The 21,886-nt window shown below is 37.9% G+C and overlaps 2 protein-coding genes across 2 annotated transcripts; both read left to right on the forward strand.

Moving 5' to 3' along the window:
• The first annotated feature begins 383 nt into the window (after positions 1–383).
• Positions 384–1,373, forward strand: LOC119000626 (olfactory receptor 5L1-like). The gene has a single exon (XM_037065710.1). The coding sequence runs from the start codon at positions 384–386 to the stop codon at positions 1,314–1,316; it is 933 nt and encodes a 310-aa protein (XP_036921605.1). The 3' UTR covers positions 1,317–1,373.
• An 18,966-nt stretch (positions 1,374–20,339) lies between these two features.
• Positions 20,340–21,341, forward strand: LOC119000622 (olfactory receptor 5L1-like). Its single transcript, XM_037065705.1, has one exon. The coding sequence runs from the start codon at positions 20,340–20,342 to the stop codon at positions 21,282–21,284; it is 945 nt and encodes a 314-aa protein (XP_036921600.1). The 3' UTR covers positions 21,285–21,341.
• The last annotated feature ends 545 nt before the right edge of the window (positions 21,342–21,886 follow it).

Below are 21,886 nucleotides of genomic sequence, written 5' to 3' on the forward strand. Positions count from 1 at the left end.
ACATCCACAGTAGGTATTTCCTTAGAGGACTAGAATTTACCTTTTTTTTTGGAGAACAGGAGTTAATATCTTTGAAGCTTATCATTTGAATCTGTTTTGGAACCAATGAAACCACTGAACTTAAATCTATCAATCAACCTATTGTGATAAATAAAGATTGGAATTATTTAACCTTTCTGGTGATTTTTAAGTCAATTTTAATCAGTGAGATCCACTGATACAATATTTTAAATTACATTACAATTTTATCTGTGTCATACCTCATACCTGCTTGATAGATATCATTATCTATTTCTGGTATTATTTTCCTGTTGATTAGGTCTTTTTTTTCTTTTTGCAGAAAAAAGACAAAACTTATCACTTGGTTTTCCAACCTGGTGGAAATGGGGGAAGAGAACTGCACTGCTGTGAAAGAGTTCATTCTCCTTGGGGTATCAGATAAACCTGAGCTGAGGGTCTTTCTTTTCTTGGTGTTCCTTCTGACCTATGGAGTAACAGTTTTGGGCAACCTGGGCATGATCGCACTTATTCAGGTCAGCTCTCGACTTCACACTCCCATGTACTTTTTCCTCAGCCACCTGTCCTTGGTGGATTTGTGTTACTCCACCATCATTGTGCCAAAGATGCTAGCTAATATCTTAAACAAAGACAAAGTCATCTCCTTCCTGGGATGTGCTGCGCAATTCTTGTTTTGCACGTGTGTGGTAACTGAGGTCTTCCTGCTGGCTGTGATGGCCTATGACCGCTTTGTGGCCATCTGTAACCCACTGCTGTACACCGTAAAGATGTCCCGGAATCTCTGTGTGGAGCTGGTGTCTTGTTGCTACCTGGGTGGGACTGTGTGTTCTCTGATCCACTTGTGTTTAGCTCTTCAGGTCCCATCCTATAGATCAAATGTGATTCACCACTTCTTTTGTGATCTGCCCCCTCTCTTATTTCTTGCTTGCTCTGATGTCACTGTCAATGAACTGTTTCTGTACACTGTGGCCTCTTTCAATGAGATCATCATCATTGTGATCATCCTCAACTCCTACTTATTCATTCTCATCACCATCCTGAGGATGCGCTCTGCAGAAGGAAGGCGCAAAGCCTTTTCCACCTGTGCCTCCCACCTCACAGCCATTGTTGTCTTCCATGGGACAATTCTTTTCACTTATTGCCGGCCCAATTCTGGCAACAGTACAGATACTGACAAGGTGGCTGCAGTGTTCTACACTGTAGTGATTCCCATACTGAACCCCCTGATCTACAGTCTAAGGAACAAAGATGTGAAAGAAGCTCTCAGAAGAGTGGTGGGCTCCAAAATGTTTTCCTAGAGAGTATTATCTTGGCAAGACACAGGGTCCCACAGTGGAGGCTGGTGGAGGGCTGAAGTGGTGGGCTGCTGTGTAGGTGTGGACAGCACAGACAGAGTGCAGGTCTGTAGGAGTGAGTCCTTCAGATTCACTTTTCTTTGTGCCTCTGCAATTGAGGAGGGTACGGTTGAACATATTTCAAAATTCACAGCCTATGTTTGCTTTTATTCAGTCTCAAATGTTCTAAATTTGCCTCAGAAATGAACTGCTGAGACATATATTAACTTTGTTTAAAACATTCATAAGGTTAAGAAAGAAAGTTGAGAATTGTATTTTCTGATTCATTCTGGAAACTATGGTTTATTTCAGAATCTAATTCCTCTTATTTTACAGTGAAAAAACACAGTTTTGCCAGTTTACATACAGAATGAGTTTTCCATATGTGTATATGTACTGTTGTTCGTTTCCTGCTTCCTTTATTATGTTTTTTGTTGCTGTCATTGCAGTGTTTAATGTTTTTGGAACTCTGGAGACTAGTATCTAGTATATAGCATATTTAATATCTATATGTTATGTTAAAGGTGTAGCTACATTTAATAACCATTGTTATCACTGTCAACTTTTCCAACTTTGACCATTTTATCATTTTATATTTTCTTATCATTGGGCTTATACATCGTGTGGGTTAAATGCTTGTTGTGCCTTATAGGTGGACTTTTAGCCTCCATTTATATTCTTTTTGTGTTTTCGCTCCTGGTGAAATGAGCTTTTTCATCCTTCCTCTCTGTGTCTGAACCATATTTCTTCATTCAGTCCTGATTTATATGCACCATTCATAATTTATTTGTGCTTTCATTGTGTTTATCTCAATTTCTACATTAGGTTTGCTCATTCAATGAATCTCCTCTACATAGCAGATGTCCCAGCATTATCTTGTAGCTTTGATTATCAAAAATTTTTATGTCTTGTCAAGAATACCCTGTACATTTGTTTAGTTTGGTGTGAGTAGATTTTTAAATTTTAAAAATTTTAAAAAAATTTTTAATCTGAAAACTGCCTACTTTAGAACAATGAATCTAAATGGAAAAAGGTAAGCATATTTCTGATAAAAGATTTGTACCTAGAATATAGGCAGAATTTTAAAATTAAACAACACACTTCTAAAGAACCCAAAGGTCACAAAAGAATACTAGATGTCCTGGCTGGGTGGTTCAGTTGGTTGGAACATCATCCAGCACACCAAAAACTTGTGGGTTTGATTCACAGTCAGGATACTTACCTAGATTCTATTTTCATCCCCATTAGGGTCATGTGTCAGGGGCAACCCATTGATGTTTCCCTCTCACATCATTGTTTCTTTTTCTTTGTTCTCATTTTCTTTTTCTCTCAAAACTAGTAACAGTAAAAAATATCCCCAATTAAGGATAAATTTGGGGTGAGAACACAGAATGAATTGTAGAATATTTTGAATTAAATGCAAATGGAAACACAATCTACAACTTTTTAAAAGAGTGTTATTTAGAAGGAAATATCTCAAAACTCTAAGCTTAGATTCCATATTTGGAGACTAAGAAAAAATGACCTAAAATAAGTAAACAGAAAAAATAAAAGGAATGATATAATAAAGACTAGAGTATAACTCAATAATACAAAGATTAAAAACAAAATTTTTTTCAATGATAAAAAATAAATGAATTTTGATTATGAAACAATCAATAAAATGGACAACAATTTATCTAGAATTAGAAAAAGAAAATGAGACAAGGTATAAATTAACATAATCTGGAGAGAGGTTAACCTTTCAAAAATTAAAGTGACTGTAATAAATATTATAAACAACTTATGCCAAGAAATTAGTCAACTTAGATTATGAGAACAAATTCCTAAATACCTTAAATTAGCCAAAACTGACATAGAAGAAATAGGAAATCTCAAACAACATATAACAAGGAAGTAAGCTGGGTTTGTAACTAAACTATTTTCTCCTCTATCTATATCCAGATGTGGATGTCTTCACTGGTAATTTTCCCTTAACTTCTGTGTCAGAAATTACACAAATTGTTGATTATTTCTTGTAAACAACGAAGGAAGAGATCTCTTCCCAACTCATTAATATTAGCAAGTTGTACCCTGATGCCAAATTGAATGAAGAAATAGTCCCTAGCTGGTGTAGCTCAGTGGATTCAGTGTGGGCTGTGAACCAAAGGGTCATTAATTAGATTTGTAGTCAGGGCACATGTCTGGATCCCAGGCCGGGTCCCCGGTGTCGGCCATGTCAGTGGCAACCACACAGTGATGTTCTCTCCTTCTCTTTCTCCCTCCCTAACCCTCTCTCTGAAAATAAATAAATAAAATCTTTTAAAAAGGGATGAATTGCCCAGTTAATGAAATAGAACGAAATACAAGATAACATAAAATCCCTCATAGTTACAGATAAAAAATTTCACCAGAATATTACAAGAATAATTCCAACATTACATAAAGGATAATAAAGCATAATCAAGGAGATCTGTCCCAGGAAGGTGAGGGGAGTTTAACACATGAAAAGCTGTTTATGTAACACATCACGCATAATGTCACACATCTTATATGAAATAGAACATAAAAAATAAATGGCTACCTCATTAGATACAGGAAAGCTATCTAACACAAACCAAATCCCATTCAGATACAAATTTCCAACAGAGTGAAAATGACTTTCACCTACCAAACCTGCTCCTGGCATCACACTTCATGATGACAGAATGAGGAGTTTTCCCCCAAATCACAAAACAGTGCAGGATGTCCATTCTCAGTACTGATTATAGATAGATACATACATAGATCGATAGATAGATGAATTAATAAGTCAGTCAGTCATCTGGATTTTTAGTAGAATTAAATTTATTCAAGACCACATAATATTTTAAGTAGAAAATCCTAATCACTCCACACACACATACAATCCATTAAAACTAGTAATTGACTTCATCACAGTCAAAGATACAATACCAAAACAGAGAAACAGTTTCATTTTTATATAGTAGCATAAAAATATCTGAATGTGAATTTAAGAAAACAATATGATTTACAATAATACTAAAAATACTTAGAGAGGAATTTAATAAAATTGGAAATGTAGTTAATACAAAAATTATAAAACAGGGTGATTGTCCTGATGTAAGGCAGACACATCATATCAGTGTAATAAAACGGATAATTAAAAAAAAATACACACTAATGGTTGATTGGTTTTTGACAAACCTACCCAGATTACTCATTCAAAAAGGACAATCCTTTCAATAAATGGTGAAGAGCAATTGACAGAAATAAGAGGGGAGTGGAGAGAGGGATAATGGAGGAAAATGGGGGAAGGGCCATCAAGGAACATGTGTAAAGGACACATGGATAAAGCCAAGGGGGTAGGTTGGGGGTAGGAAGCGGGGATGGGTGGGTTGGGGAGCTGTGGTGGCATGAAAATGGAGACAACTATACTTGAACAACAATAAAAATTTAAAAAAACAGTAATTGATTGTTTGTATGCAACAATGTGAGCTGAAATCTATACCTCACACCATATACAAACATTAACTCAAAATGGAAAATAAAGAAGAATTTAAGAGCACAGGCACAAGTAATACATTTGATTAAAGGTTTAACTAACATGTATAAAGAATACTAAGCAAAAAAACAAACAACAAATGTTGGAGAGGTTTTGGGGAAAAGGGGACACTAGTTCACTGTTGGTGGGATTGCAGACTGGTACAACCACTATGAAAAACAATATGGAATTTTCTAAGAAAATTGAAAATGAACATGCCTTTTGACCCAGCAATTCCACTGTTAGGAATATATTGTAAGAACCCTGAAACACCAATCCAAAAGAACCTATGCACCCCGATGTTCATTGCAGCACAATTTACAATAGCCAAGAGTTGGAAGCAACCTACATGCTCATCAGAAAATGAATGGATCAAAAACCTATGGTACATTTACACAATGGAATTCTATGCAGCAGAAAGAAAGAAGAAACTCCTATTGTTTGCAACACCATGGATGGAACTGGAAAGCATTATGCTGAGTGAAATAAGCCAGGTGGTGAAAGACAAATACCATATGATCTCATCTTTAACAGGAACCTAAACAACAAAAAAAAAAAAAACAAGCAAGCAAAATATGACCAAAGACACTGAAATACAGAACAGGCTGACAGGGACCAGAGTGGAGAGTGAAGAGAATCACAGGGGAAAACGGGAGGGATTCACAAGAACAAGTATAAAGGACACATGGACAATAATTAAAGTGGGGGGTGGAAATGGGAGGGAGGTGGGGAGCACTGGGGGGGCAGGGATGGGAATAAAAGACAGAAAACTGTACTTGAACAAGCATTAAATTAAAAAAGAATACTTACAACTAGAACATAGGAAGTCGAACAAGCAAAATATCTGCATATACATTTCACCAAAGAAGAATGAGTTGAAGGTGCCTCAATTGTGAAAAAACAGCCTTCAAAACACCAAAATTTAACTTATTTCTATTTTCACCCACATGTTTCTCTTCATGGAGGTAGATTTTGCTGCCTACGTTTTCTTCTATGATTCTTATGGTTTGGGGTCTAACATTTTAAGTCTTTGATGTATTTTGAATTTATTCTTGCATGTAGTGTAAGAAAGTGCTCTAGTTTAATTTTTGTGTATGTATCTGTCCAATTTTCTCAACACCATTTATTGAATATACTATCTTTAGACAATTGTATGTGGTTGCTTCCTCTGTCAAATATTAATTGACTATGAATGCATGGGTTTATTTCTGGGCTCTCTCTTCTGTCTCATTGATCTGTGTGATTGCTTTTATGCTAGTACCATGCTGTTTTTGCTACTATGGACTTAATTTCCCTTTCTGTTAGTTTGTGATTGACATCTAAAGTGACTTTTGAATATTAATGTTGTGCCCTGCTACTGTGCTGAATTCTTTTGTCAGTTCTAGTAATTCCTTGGTGGAATTTTTGGGTTCTCAATGCCCAGTATCATGTAATTTGCAACTAAAGACAGTTTTACTTCTTTTCCAATGTGGATGCCTTTTATTTCTTCTTGTCTGATGCTGTGGCCAAGACCTTCAGTATTATGTTGAAAAAGAGAGGTGAAAGCAGAAATCCTGTTTTGTTCCTGATCTTAATGGAAAGCTCGTATTTTCCCATTGAGTATGATGTTGATAGTGAGTTTGTCATATATGGCAATTTATTATGTTTAAGTATGTCCCCTCTAATCCCGCTTTGCTGCAAGTCTTTATAATAAGTGGGGGCTGGTTTTTATCAAATGCTCTTTCTGCCTCTATTTGTATGATCATGTAGTCTTTATCCTTCATTTTGTTTATCTGATGAATTGCATTTATTGATTTGTTAATTTAACACCAACCTTGCTTTCCCATAACAAATTCCACTTGGTCATGATGTATAATGTTTTTGATGCATTCTTGTATTTGGTTTGCTAATATTTTGTTGAGGAGTTTAGGATCTATTTTCATCAGTGATATTGGCCTATCATTTTTATTCTTTGTAGTGTCTTTTTTTTGTTTTGAAATTTGGATAATGCTGTCATCAAAAATGAGCTTGATAACCTTCCCCCTCTTGAATTGTTTGAAACAGTTTGAGAAGGAGACTGGTAATTGTCAGGATAATGTGTAAATTTCACGTATAAAATCATCTGATTCAGGTCTGTGTTTGTTGGGAGTTCTTTTGCTTTTTCTTTAGGGCTTCAATTTCACTATGTGTAATTTCACCACGTGTAATCCATCTATTCAGATCCTCTGATTCTTCCTGATTTAGTTTTCGAAGATTGTATGTTTTTAGAAATTTATCCATTTTTTGTAGGTTATCCAGTTTGGTGGCACATAATGACATTGCTCATAATATTTTCTTACAATCCTTTGCATTTTTTGGCGTCAGTTGTTATTTCTCTTCTTTCATTTCCAATTTTCTTTATTTGGGAGTCCTTTTTTTCTTGATGAAACTGGTTAAAGGTTTGTGAATCTTACTCATCTTTTCAAAGAACCAACTTTTGGATTCATTGATATTTTGTACCATTTTTAAAGACATGATTCATCTATTTCTGTTCTGATGTATATTATTCCCTTCATTGTATTAACTTTGGGCTTTATTTGTTGTTCTTTTTCCAGTTTCTTTAAGTGTAAAATGAGATTGTTTATTTGAGCCTTTTCTTTTTTCTTTCTTTTCTTTTCTTTTTTTTTTATTGAGATAGGCTTGTATTTCCCTCTCAGTATTACTCTCCTTGTGTCTGACAGTTTTGGGTTGTTTGTTCTCATTCCCATTACTTTCGAGGTATCTTCTGATTTCTTCCTTGACCTCACTGTTCACCCATTCATTGTTTAATACCATGTTATTTAGCTCTCATATCTTTGCATGATTTTCAGTGTTGTTCTTGAGACTGGTTTCTAATTTCATAGCATTTAGCATTGTGTTTAGAGATGCTTGATATGATTTCCATCTTCTTAGATTAATCGAGACTTGTTTTGCGTCCTAACATGTGGTCTATCCTAGAAAATGTTCCACGTGCATTAGAAAAGTATGTATATTTGCTGCTTTGGGGTGAATGCTCTGAAGAGATCAATTAAACCCATCTGATGTAGTGTGTGGTTTAACGCCCTTTTCTCCCTATTGATTTTCTTTGTGGAAGATGTATCCATTGAAGTATCTGGCGTGTTAAAATTTCTGACTATGCCTGTATTTCTGTCTCTCTCTTCCTCTATGTCCCTCAAGATTTGCATTACATATTTAGTTGCTCGTATGTTGCATGTGTATGGGGTTATATACTGTGGTTGGATTGTTCCCTTTATCATTATATAGTGTTCTTCTTTGTCTCTTACTGTATAAGCTCACATTTAAAGTACATTTTGTCAGATATAGTATTCTTACTCAGTTTCTTTTTCCCTTTCCATTTGCCTGAAATATGTTTTTCCTTACTTTGACTTTTAGTTTGTGTGCATCTTTTGATTTGATTTGGGTTTCTTGGAGACAAGATATATGGGTCTTGTTTTCTCATTATTTAGTTACCCTATGTCTTTTGGTTGGAGTTTTTAAACCATTACAATTTTTAATTAGATTTTATTTACTTATTTTTAGATAGAGGGGAAGGGATGGAGAAAGAGAGGGAGAGAAACATCAACATGTGCTTGCCTCTCTCACACCTCCTATTGGGGACCTCACCTGTAACCCAGGCATGTGCCCTGACTGGGAATTGAACCAGCGACCTGTTGATTCTCAGCCCAGTGCTCAGTCCACTAAGCCACACCAGCCAGGGCATAATGTGATTATTGATAGATACATATTTAGCTCCATTTTATTGTTAGAGCATTTTCCAGAGTTTTCTTTCTTCCTTTTTCTTCTTCTTCTGAAAGCATGACTTTTAACACTTGTTGCAGTACTAGTTTGGTGTTAACAAACTCCTTTAGATTTTTCTTGTCTGGAGAGCTCTTTATTTCTCCTTTGATTTTAAATGATAACCTTGCTGGGTAAATTACCCTTGGTTGTAAGTCCTTGATTTTCATCAGCTTGAATATTTCACACCACTTCGTTCTGGCCTGAAAGATTTCTTTTGAGAAGTCAGAAGACAATGGAGTTGGAGCTCCCTTGTATGTAACTACCTGCTTTTCTCTTATGGCTTTTAGGATTCTCTCCTTGTCTTTAAGCATTGCCATTTCAGTTATGATGTGTCTCTGTGTAGGCCTCTTTGTGTTCAACTGTTTGGAAGTCTTTGAGCTTCCTGGATTTGTGTGTCTTTTTCATTCACCAGGTTAGGAAAGTTTTTGTCATTATTTCTTTAGATAGGTTCTCAGTCCCTTGCTCGCTCTCTTCTTTTTTTGCTATTCCCATGGTGTGAATTTAGTCTTGCTTCATATTGTTCAATACGTTTATTAGGTTCTCTCCATTTAAAAAAAAAACATTTTTCAGGGGCTCTGCTTGGTTTTGTTTTTCCTACCTTTTCTTCCAAATCATTACTTGAATCCTGTGCTATATCTAACCTACTCTTTCTCCCAGGGTATTATTTATTTCAGATATTGTATTCTATATTTGTGATTGTTCCTTTTTATTGTTTTTCTGTCTTTTTGCATGCTGCTGATTATTCCTATAATCNTTGTTCAATATGTTTATTAGGTTCTCTCCATTTAAAAAAAAACATTTTTCAGGGGCTCTGCTTGGTTTTGTTTTTCCTACCTTTTCTTCCAAATCATTACTTGAATCCTGTGCTATATCTAACCTACTCTTTCTCCCAGGGTATTATTTATTTCAGATATTGTATTCTATATTTATGATTGTTCCTTTTTAATGTTTTTCTGTCTTTTTGCATGCTGCTGATTATTCCTATAATCATTACTATAAATTCTATATCTGATAAATTGCTTGATTCCATTTTATCTACTTCTTCTTGTGGAGAATTATCTTGTTCTTTCATTCAGGTCCTGTTTCTTGATCTTTCAATTTTGGCTAATTCTTTGTATTTGTTTCTGTGTCTTAGTTCAATATACAAAGATTCATGCAGACTTTTTAAGGTGTCTCTTGTGACTGGTCCTGGACAAGCAATTTGGAGCTGTCAGTGATCTATAGCTTGTGGCTCCCTTGGCTTACTCTGTCTGTGTGCAGTAAGAACCAGGCTGTGTACCAAGGTCAGCTTGTCCTAACACTGAACCCAGGGAGGGTCATCTAAAGTGTCAGAACTCCCAGAGATCTGCCTTAGTTGTTACACTTAATCAGTAGTATAGCCTCAAGCCCTACTCAGAAGGCTGCCGAGCCCCACAACATGAGCATAGCAATTTCTGCAGAAAGGACTATTGCTTCCCTTCAGGCTGATGCCTTTGGAGGGGAGTGCTCTGCCTGAGAAAGATGACATCTGCAGCATGGGGAATGACTCAGCACAGGGACCCTGGTGGATCTTCTTTCAGTTCTCTCCCCAGAGCCACCAGTCCTCTACTCTCCTCACATTTCTTTAGTCCACTCTGCCCTCCCTCTACCAGAGCCCACAGTATGTAGCTGCAAATGAAATTTTGTGCATTGGCCCTTTAAGATGCTCTCTGTGTCTCCTACCATCTCACCCAGTCAGATGGAAACCCTGCTGTTTTTCNTCTCTTGTGACTGGTCCTGGACAAGCAATTTGGAGCTGTCAGTGATCTATAGCTTGTGGCTCCCTTGGCTTACTCTGTCTGTGTGCAGTAAGAACCAGGCTGTGTACCAAGGTCAGCTTGTCCTAACACTGAACCCAGGGAGGGTCATCTAAAGTGTCAGAACTCCCAGAGATCTGCCTTAGTTGTTACACTTAATCAGTAGTATAGCCTCAAGCCCTACTCAGAAGGCTGCCGAGCCCCACAACATGAGCATAGCAATTTCTGCAGAAAGGACTATTGCTTCCCTTCAGGCTGATGCCATTAGAGGGGAGTGCTCTGCCTGAGAAAGATGACATCTGCAGCATGGGGAATGACTCAGCACAGGGACCCTGGCAGCTCTTCTTTCAGTTCTCTCCCCAGAGCCACCAGTCCTCTACGCTCCTCACATGTCTTTAGCCTACTCTGCCCTCCCTCTACCAGAGCCCACAGTATGTGGCTGCAAATGAAATTTTGTGCATTGTCCCTTTAAGATGCTCTCTGTGTCTCCTACCATCTCACCCAGTCAGATGGAAACCCTGCTGTTTTTCACAGCTGGGTGTTATCTGTATTTCTCTCCTGGCTCTGGTACTGTCGTCTGGGATGCCCATTTGAGGTTTAGGCACCACACTTCTGAGGAGGAACCCCCCACTGCTGAAATATAGCTCCAGAACTTCAGCTGCCACTCGTGGGAGCTCAGTCAGGCCTCTTGCATCACTCTGCCCTCCCTACCAGTCATGTTGTGATGAATTGCTTTCTTCTGTCTGCCTGTAATTGTAAGTCTTTTCTCCAGCTAGTGTTCAGTTTGTTTTTTGGGATGGTTTCTCTACAATTTAGCTGTAATTGTAGACTGGCCCTTGGGGAAGTTTCCTATAGCTTTCATTTATTCCTCTGCTATCATGGGCGTAGTATATGGTATTTTTAATTATAAAAATTGATGTATTTAAAATTATTGTTGGTCCTGGCTGTTGTAGCTCAGTGGATTGAGCACAGGCCTGTGAACCACACGATCACAGTTCAATTCCCAGTCAGGGCACATGCCTGGTTTGCAGGCCAGTTCCCTGTAGGCCAATCCCTGCAGGGGACGCACGAAAGACAACCATACATTGATGTTTCTCTCCCTCTCTCCTTCCCCTCTAAAGATAAATAAATAAAAATAAAATCTTTAAAAATATTTTTAACTATATATACTTAGTAAAGTTTATGTATACACTTAGAGATACACATACATTAGTACAAACTGTGGCCTATGTGGGCATTAGATAGTTGGAAGAAATACATACCTACAATGGATCATTGACGAGGGCCCATTTGATGTCTTCTGGCATTGGGTATGTGTGAGGAAAACGAGGCTTCATCACCAGCTGGGAGTCTGTTTTCTTCCTCATATAGCCATAAGTGTGGGAAAAAGTAGAGAGCAACATGGGGCCTTTTTCTGTTATGTATTTTTTTGACTTTATCCAAGTTAAAACTTAGTGTTTGTGCTGCCATTATCTCTTTTCTAAGACCTCAAAAAAAGATTTTTCTCTTGACTGGTTATCATAAAAATTAAATGAGATATTATGGCATATTATTTAGAATAGGTTTTAACATATAACAGGTGCCAGAGAAGTGTCTGGGGTTTTTTTGCATATAATGTTATTTTAATGGATCTATTACTGATGTTTCTTTTTTTTCCAATTTTTTAATTTATTTATTTTTCAAGTACAGTTTTCTCTCTATTACTCCCATCCCATCCCACCTCCATACTCCCCCCTCCCTCCCGTTTCCACCCTTCTCTGTTGTTGTCAATATATCCTTTACATATGATCCTTTAAATCCCTTCCCTATTTCCCCTGAAATTCCCTCCCCTCTCCCCTCTGGTCACTGTAGGCCTTTTCTCTATTTCAGCGTCTTTGGTTATATTTTGCTTGCTTGTTTGTTTTGTTGTTTAGCTTCTTGTTAAAGGTGAGATCATATAGAATTTTCCTTCAACACCTGGCTTATTTCACTCAGCATAAGGTTTTCCAGTTCCATCCATGGTGTTGCAAACAATAGGAGCTTCTTCTTTCTTTCTGCTGCATAGAATTCCATTGTGTAAATGTACCATAGTTTTTTGATCCATTCATTTTCTGATGAGCATGTAGGTTGCTTCCAACTCTTGGCTATTGTAAATTGTGCTGCTATGAACATTGGGGTGCATATGTTCTTTGGGATTGGTGTTTAAAGGATTCTTAGGATACAATCGTAGCAGTGGAATTGCTGGGCCAAAAAGCAAGTCCAATTTTAGTTTTCTGAGAAAATTCCATACTGTTTTCCATAATGGTTGTACCAGTCTGCAATCCCACCAACAGTGGACCAGAGTCCCCTTTTCCCCACACCCTCTCCAACATTTGTTGTTTATTGCTTTGTTTATGATAGCCATTCTGAATGGTGTAAAGTGGTATCTCATTGTGGTTTTAATTTCCATCTCTCTGACAGCAAGCGATATTGAGTTTCTCTTCATGTGTCTCTGGATCCTTTGGATGTCCTCCTTGAAGAAATATCTTTTCAAATTCTTTCCCCATTTTTTAATTGGGTTAATTGTCTGCTTAGAGTGAAGTAGTATAAACCTTTGTCTGAGGTATCATTGGCAAATATGTTTTCCCAAAGAGTTGCTTCTCTTTTTATCTTGATACTGTTTTCCTTAGCCATGCAGAAGCTTTTAATTTTGATGAGATCCCATTTGTTTATTCCTTCTTTTATATTCCTTGCTCTAGGGGACATATCAGTAAAAATGTTGCTGCGAGAAATGTCTGAGATTTTCCTGCCAGTGTTTTCCTGTAGGACTTTAATGGTGTCATGGCTTATATTTAAATCTTTTACCACCTTGAATTTATTTTGGTGTATGGTGTAAGTTGGTGCTCAAGTTTCATTTTTTTTTTGCATGTAGCTGTCCAGTTCTCCCAACACCATTTGTTGAAGTGGCTATCTTTACCCCAATTTATGTTACTGCGCCCTTCGTCAAATATTAATTGTCTGTAGAGAGTTGGGTTTATTTCTGGGTTCTCTATTCTGTTCCATTGGTCTATGTGCCCGTTTTTATGCCAGTACTACGCTTTTTAAATTATAGTTGCCTTGTAATACAGTTTGATATCAGGTATTGTGATCCCTCCTACTTTGTTCTTCTTTCTTAACATTGCAGCTGCTATTTGGGGTCTTTTATGGTTCCATATAAATTTTTGAAGTGCTTGTTCTATGTCTGTGAAATATGCCATTGGTATTTTAATAGGTATTGCCTTGAATCTGTAAATTGCTTTGGGTAGTATGGACATTTTGATGATGTTAATTCTTCCAATCCATGAACACGGTATATGTTTCCATTTGTTTGTGTCTTCCTTGAATACTTTCTTCAGTGTTGTGTAGTTTTCTGCATACAGGTCTTTTACCTCCTGGGTTAGATTTATTCCCAGATGTTTTATTTTTTTTTTTTTTTGCTATATCGAATGGTATTTTTTTTCTTGATTTCTGCTTCTGCTGATTCATTGTTGGTATACAAAAATGCCTTTGATTACTGGATATTAACCTTGTAACCTGCTGTTTTGCCAAATTCATTTATTAGTTCAAGCAGTTTTTTTGGTAGAGGCTAAAGGATTTTCCATGTACACTATCATGTCATCTGCAAACAATGCCAGTTTTTTTCCTCCTTTCCAGTTTGAATGTCTTTTATTTCCTTTTCTTGCCTAATCACTGAGGCTAAAACTTCCAATAGTATATTGAATAGAAGTGGTGAAAGTGGACAACCTTGTCTTGTTCCTGATCTTAGTGGAAAAGCTTTTAATTTTTGTCCATTGAGTATGATGTTGGCTGTAGGTCTTTCATATATAGCCTTTATTATATTAAGGAATGCTCCTTCTATTCCCACTTTTCTGAGTGCCTTTATCATAAATGGGTGTTGCACTTTACCAAAAGCTTTTTCCGCATCTATTGATATGACCATGCAGTTTTTGTCTTTGCTTGTGTTTATATGGTGTATTACATTTACTGATTTGTAGATATTGAACCATCCTGGCATCCCTGGGATGAATCCCACTTGGTCATGGTGTATGATCTTTCTGATGTATTGTTAGAAGCGATGTGCCAATATTTTGTTGAGAATTTTAGCATCTATGTTCATCAGCAATATTGGCCTGAAATTTTCTTTCTTTGTTGTGTCTCTATCTGGTTTTGGAATTAGGATGATGCTGGCTTCATAAAAAGAGTTTGGGAATTTCCCATCATTTTGGATTTTTTTGGAATAGTCTGTGAAGAATAGGAGTTAGGGTCTCTCTTGAGGGTCTCTCTCTCTCTCTCTGGGGCTCTCTTCATAGCCCTTTTTTTGAAGTCTATTTTGTATGATATTAGAATTGCTACCCTGCCTTTTTTTTCTTGACCATTTGCTTGGAAAATTTATTTCCACCCTTTCACTTTTATTCTGTGATCATCTTTTGTCCTGAGGTGGGTCTCCTGTAGGCAGCATATGTGTGGGTCATGCTTTCTTATCCATTGATCTATTCTATGTCTTTTGATTGGAGCATTTAATCCATTTACATTTAAGGTTATTATTGATATGTACTTATTCATTGCCATTTTTGTACCTGTGTTCCTCTCTGTCTCTCTCTTTTCCTTCCTTTCCTTGAAGCAGTCCTTTTAGTATTTCTTGTAGAGCTGGTTTGGTGGAGGCATATTCTTTTCGACTTCTTTTGTCTTGGAAGCTCTTTATTTGGCCTTCTATCTTGATTGAGAGCCTTGCTGGGTAAAGTAGCCTTGGTTGTAGGCCTCTGGTTCTCATTACTTGAAATATTTCTTGCCATTCTCTTCTTGCTTGGAGTGTTTCCATTGAGAAATCAGTAGCTAACCTTATTGGGGCTCCCTTGTATGTTACTTCATTTTTCTCCCTTGCTGCTTTTAAGATTCTCTGTTTGTCTTGGAATTTTGCCATTTTAATGATGATGTGTCTTGAAGTGGGCCTCTTTGGGTTCCTCTTGAATGGGACTCTCTGTAATTCCTGGATTCGTGGAACTTTTTCTCTCATCAAATTAGGAAAATTTTCCATCATTAGTCTTTCAAATAGGTTTTCTATCCCTTGTTCTTCTTCTTCCGCTTCTGGTATTTCTATTATTCGGATATTATTATATTTCATATTATCTTGCATTTCTCTTAGTCCCTCTTCATTCTTTTTGAGCCTCTTTTACCTTTCTTGATCTTTCTGGGAGATTTTTCCTACTGTGTCCTCCAACGCGCTGATCCGATCTTCTGCCTCATCGATCCTGCTTTTCATTCCTTCTACTCTGTTCTTCAGTTCTTAAATTGTATTCTTCATTTCCTCTTGGCCTTTGCTGATAGATTCTATTTCCTTTTTCATGTTGATATAGTTTGCAGAGAGCTCATTGTAGCTCCTCTATAGTTTCTGGTAGCTCATTGTGAGCTCTTTGAATTTCCTGATAACCAGTGCTTTGAATTCAATATCTGATAGTTGACTTGCCTCTCTTTCATCTGACATTATTTCTGAGACTTCCACCTTTTCTTTTATTTGGGCATTTTTTCTTTGTCTTCCCATTGCTTATGAGACTCTTTTTGTTAGCCTTGGCTTCTTAAATTGATCTGTTCTGACTCCCCCCTGCCTTTATGGTGTGAACTTCTGTGGTAGAATACATGTGAAATTCAGTGGTGCATTCTCCTGCAGGTATCTTGATGTTCTCCACTTCCACCTACTCCTTTCTTTGTGTGTGTGTGATCACTTGGTGGGGGAGGCAAAATGGTTTATGACAGCATGAGAGTACTTTATGATATTTATAGTCACACCGGTAGAAAAGAAATAGGAGATCTTTCGACTCTGTATAGTGTTAACTGTAATCTTTAACTCAATTTGCCACTTTTAAGAAAGTATAGACCAAAGATAAGTCTCTTGTTGGGGAGGGAAGGGTTTTGAGTTGTATCTAGAAAGCAGTGAGTTTGCGGGTGGTCAAATTTTGAAGTAAGGTGAGAGTAAAGAATAGTAAATAGATGTAGCATGTGAGCAAGTAGAGTTAATCACTACAGTAATAGAATTCAGGAACCTGTAAAGTGGGCTAAGAGATGTATTGTGAAGTATTTACAGTGGTATAGAAAGCAACAAACAAACAAACACAAAAAAAGGCAATAGAAGTGAGGAAAAAGCAATAAGTTTGGGGTGAAAGGTAGAAGGACTAAAATAGGAAAAAAAGAAAGTAGAGGAACAGAGTACTGAGAGATACAGCAACAATAAAATTTAAAAAAATATACGATTACTGAAAAAAAGTTTTAAAAAAAGTTTACAAAAAGTTAAAAAAACAAAACAAAACTCCTGCCCTGTTGGTTTCAAACTGTCCAATCCGGTTTTTCTGGTTTTGGCAGGACCCCTCTGTGGTCTGGGTTGTAGGCCCAGGTGCACACCCACCCGCCAGCCCGGCTACCAGACTGGGGTGCAGGTGTCCACCCACCCAACAGGCTGTCTGAGCCCCATGGGATCTGGTACTGGTCCTTCCCAGTCCTGTGGCTGGGTGAGAAGCACGTCAAGCTGCCTTCACAGGAGAACACCTCAGTCCACTTTCTAGTAAAAACTTCTCCAGAAAGCGTGCCTCTCAGCCCAGCCCAATCCCCAACCTGACTGGTTAGGACAATGCTTCTCTCAAATTTCCTGGGCTGGCAGGCTGGCGGGCAGGTGACCACAGAGATTGCCACTGAACATGGCCCCCTGTCCTTGGCCCCCTCCCTGCACACCTAGGCAGACAGGTCTCTGCCACCCAGCCCCGCCTAGATAGTGAGGGAGGGAGCCAGCTCTTCCAAGGACCCCGAAGCTGGCCCAATTCTCCACTGGGTGCTGGCTCCCTATGAGTCTTCTGTGGCACTGGCCATGGGCGGAAGCCTCTACAGCCCTAATGAGGCGGCAGAGGCAGCTCTAAGGCTTTACAGACTCGTGGAGGGCAGCCGGCCCTGCCGCTGCCACTTTTGTCTTTACTCACAGGTACCAGGCTCCCAATGAGTCCTCTGTGGCAGACGCCCCTGTTGCTGGGCACAGGCGGAAGCCTCTGGGTCCCGACCGCTGTGGCAGCCAAGGCTCCAGGGCCTTTATGCGCCAGTGGAGGGCTGCCACTTGCCTGGCCGCCTCCATCATTACTCATGTCCCTGAGACCCCAATGGCCTGTAGCTGTCTGGTTCCTCACTATCTCTGGTCTCTTCTTTTCATAAATGCTGGGGAATTGCTGGTTGGGGAATTGATTGCGCTGTTCCTCAGTCAGTGTGCCAGGATTTTCTCCCAGGGGTACAAGAACTGGAGTCGCTCCGCCCCACTCTGCAATCATTTTTCCCTATTACTGATGTTCCAGAGAAGTGTTAAATATTATTAGTTTTCTGGCCAGTATTTTATCTCTTTCCTAATTTTTGAAGGGATTGGTGAGGTTTTAGTCGCCATACCTTGCAGGAATTTAAAGGATTCTGTATATGTGTATGTGTGTGGGTATATATATATATATATATATATATATATATACATAAATGAAAGGGGGATTAATAGGAAACATTCATGTTTTTTATAACAGTGTGATTGTGGCCCACATACATGACACTAAAATTTAATGCTATAATGCACCATGAAGTCTAGATGAACATGTTTGCTGTCAGACAATTTTTCACACGTTAGGGCATTAAAAATATATTGGATGCTATTCCATAGAGATTAATTAATTATGTGTCTTATTCCCCATGCATTATTGGTTTAATTTTAACTTGTCTTTGTAGTTTTGAAGATTGACAGTGATTTGGAACTTAGGGGACTTTTTCCCTGGGGGGTAAAATTAAGTTTAAGTCTCTAACTGTGTACCATACTCATCTTAACATCTTTAGCACATCAGAGGAAATGTCTGTCACTCAGTCTTTGAGCTAAACTTGAGCTCTGGTTACTTGAAAACTACAATGGGTGTATTTCCCAGAAAGCAATGATTTGAAAGATCTAGCTAACTCATCTAGCTTCTAAAAAGAGAATGGTTTAACAGACCATATTCCTGTCCACTTACTGTTTTAGATGTTTGTGGCTTTTAGTACTGAGAGGCAGTTGATGGAGAAATTAGACAATATCCTCTGGAACACCAAGCGCTGATGTGCATGAAAGCATACAGAGTGAACTGATGGTGGTCTTGCTCTCTCTCTACTCTCTCTGTCTCTTTGCCCACCTCTCACTCATTCACTTTGTACCTTTCTCCACATCAACTTCTGTCATGCAATCAAGATTTTATACCCATAAAGGAGATGCATAAGTGTCACCCTTATTCTGAGGGTTGAAGTCATGTGCCCCTGACTTGGTCATGAGGAGTCAGCATGTGAAATCTGTCTATGCTCACTGAATGAGGTGAGTCCTTTTAGAGCTGTTTTGGGTTTACTATAAGCTAGTTTATTATTATCAGCCTAGAACTTTAGGCAAGAAGGTTTCTAACTTGATATTTCTGTTTTAACTTTGAAGTGGGCAAATAACTCTGGCTTTTGGGGGAACAGTCAAGTAATGAGAAAAGCATGACTTTAGCATATTGATTTATTTTCAATTCTTTAAAATTTGTTCATGCTATAGAGAAAATACCAAGTTCTGTTTTCAGTTCAGAATCTCTTCACTCAATTTTCATTATATAATAATGTATACAGCACCATGGATGCATCTCTCTAGGAAAGAGGGCAGAGAATAAAATGTGTCACCTTCTATAAGACTGTTCTCTAAGGACAGGTCTGAGTGTCAATGTACATGAGACTTATAGGGCATTAAATTAATCACTTCCTCCATCTTACTATTAGAGGGAACTTGGGACAGTTTAAACTTGCCCATTTCTCAGTGTGGGGGAAACACTGATCTTCTAGGGTTGTAGCCAAATCAAAGTGATAACACATGGTATTTGACCACATATATTCATATGTCAACAGGTATGTCTTATTTAAATTTATGTATATACATCAGCTGTACCAGGTATTTAAAAATTTTCTGTAACATCATTTGAAATATAATGATAATGTTCTGTTTTAGCTAAGTTATACCATACTTTAATAATTACTGTATTTATGATAATTAATTTTCCCATTATGAATATTATAATTAATGCTGCAATGAAGCTTTGAATATATTTTTTCACAACTTGTAAATGCGGTTAAAGGTCTCTTATAACAACTGACAAGAATAAAACCTCTCATGAACATATCAGGTAGCTTTTATTACTGTCAGGGTTAAGAATTTGAATATATGTTGCCTAATGGCTTTGCAGAATAATTCATACCAGGGTTGTATCTTTCTGAGTCATTGCTATTATCCATGGGTACTATTATAATTAAGTCAGTTTGTTAATTTGACAAGTAAAAATGGTGTTGGGTGTCAGGATATATTTTAAATATTTCTATCTTTCATTCTGAATAATTCCAAATTTATAGGGAACTTAGAGCCAATGTGCTCAGAGATTTGTCACACTCCCCAATAAAAGAACTGAAGAAGACCTCACCTGCTGAAACTTTATGCTAGTGACAGACAAACTTAAAAGATTAACGTACATAGGATCACGGTTGTTATTTTCTGACTTGAACAAAATTTGTTACATTTTTCAGGGATCGGGAGTTGATTTCTGTAGCTTTACAAACTGTCATTGAATCTCTTTGAAAATCCCTCAAACATCTAATTTAATTCATCAACTCAGTGTATTGTGGTAAGTAACTGTTGGGAATTATACACATTTCTGCTGACACTTTAAATTTGGTCAGTGGGATCTGGTGCCACAGGGAGAATTTAGAATAATTTGACAATTATATTTCAAGAATATCGTGTTTGACATCAATGTGATTTGTTACAGTTAATATAATTGTGAATTTTCTCTCTTATTCCCATTTCAGAAGACACACAAAACTTATCCTTTGGCTTTCTAAACCAGACATATGGTGGAAACTGGGGAGGGGAATTGCACCACCATGATGGAGTTCATTCTCCTGGGATTATCAGATGTTCCTGAACTGAGAGTGCTTCTCTCCCTGCTGTTCCTCCTGATCTATGGCGTCACAGTTTTGGGTAACCTGGGCATGATTGCACTGATTCAGGTCAGCTCTCAACTTCACACTCCCATGTACTTTTTCCTCAGTCACCTGTCCTTGGTAGATTATTGCTATTCCACAAATATTGTACCAAAGATGCTGGTTAATATTATAAATGAAGACAAAGCCATCTCCTTCCAGGGATGCATGGTGCAGTTTTATTTATTTTGTGCCTTTGGAATCATTGAGGTCTTCCTGCTGGCAGTGATGGCCTATGACCGCTTTGTGGCCATCTGTAACCCACTGCTGTACATGCTCACCATGTCCAAAAAAATCCAAATGGTGCTGGTTTCTAGCTGCTATGTCTGTGGGACTGTGTTTTCTCTGATCCACTTGTGTTTAGCTCTTCAGATCCCATCCTATAGATCAAATGTGATTAACCACTTCTTTTGTGATCTGCCCCCTCTCTTATCTCTTGCTTGCTCTGATGTCACTGTCAATGAACTGTTTCTGTACATTGTGGCCTCTTTCAATGAGATCATCACCATTGTGATCATCCTCACCTCCTACTTGTTCATTCTCATCACCATCCTGAGGATGCGCTCTGTAGAGGGAAGGCGCAAAGCCTTTTCCACCTGTGCCTCCCACCTCACAGCCATTGTTGTCTTCCATGGGACAGTACTTTCCACTTATTGCCGGCCTAATTCTGGCAACAGTACAGATATTGACAAGGTGGCTGCAGTGTTCTACACTGTAGTGATTCCCATGCTGAACCCCCTGATCTACAGTCTAAGGAACAAAGATGTGAAAGAAGCTCTCAGAAGAGTGGTGGGCTCCAAAATGTTTTCCTAGAGAGTATTATCTTGGCAAGACACAGGGTCCCACAGTGGAGGCTGGTGGAGGGCTGAAGTGGTGGGCTGCTGTGTAGGTGTGGACAGCACAGACAGAGTGCAGGTCTGTAGGAGTGAGTCCTTCAGATTCACTTTTCTTTGTGCCTCTGCAATTGAGCAGGGTAGGGTTGAACATATTTCAAAATTCACAGCCTATGTTTGCTTTTATTCAGTCTCAAATGTTCTAAATTTGCCTCAGAAATGAACTGCTGAGACATATATTAACTTTGTTTAAAACATTCATAAGGTTAAGAAAGAAAGTTGAGAATCGTATTTTCTGATTCATTCTGGAAACTATGGTTTATTTCAGAATCTAATTCCTCTTATTTTACAGTGAAAAAACACAGTTTTGCCAGTTTACATACAGAATGAGTTTTCCATATGTGTATATGTACTGTTGTTCGTTTCCTGCTTCCTTTATTAAGTTTTTTGTTGCTGTCATTGCAGTATTTAATGTTTTTGGAACTCTGGAGACTAATATCTAATATATAACATATTTAATATCTATATGTTATGTTAAAGGTGTAGCTACATTTAATAACCATTGTTATCACTGTCAACTTT

This window comes from Sturnira hondurensis, unplaced genomic scaffold, assembly GCF_014824575.4.
Source record: "Sturnira hondurensis isolate 20B ecotype Veracruz unplaced genomic scaffold, ASM1482457v3 Scaffold0015878, whole genome shotgun sequence".
In the NCBI taxonomy this organism is placed as follows: domain Eukaryota; kingdom Metazoa; phylum Chordata; class Mammalia; order Chiroptera; family Phyllostomidae; genus Sturnira; species Sturnira hondurensis.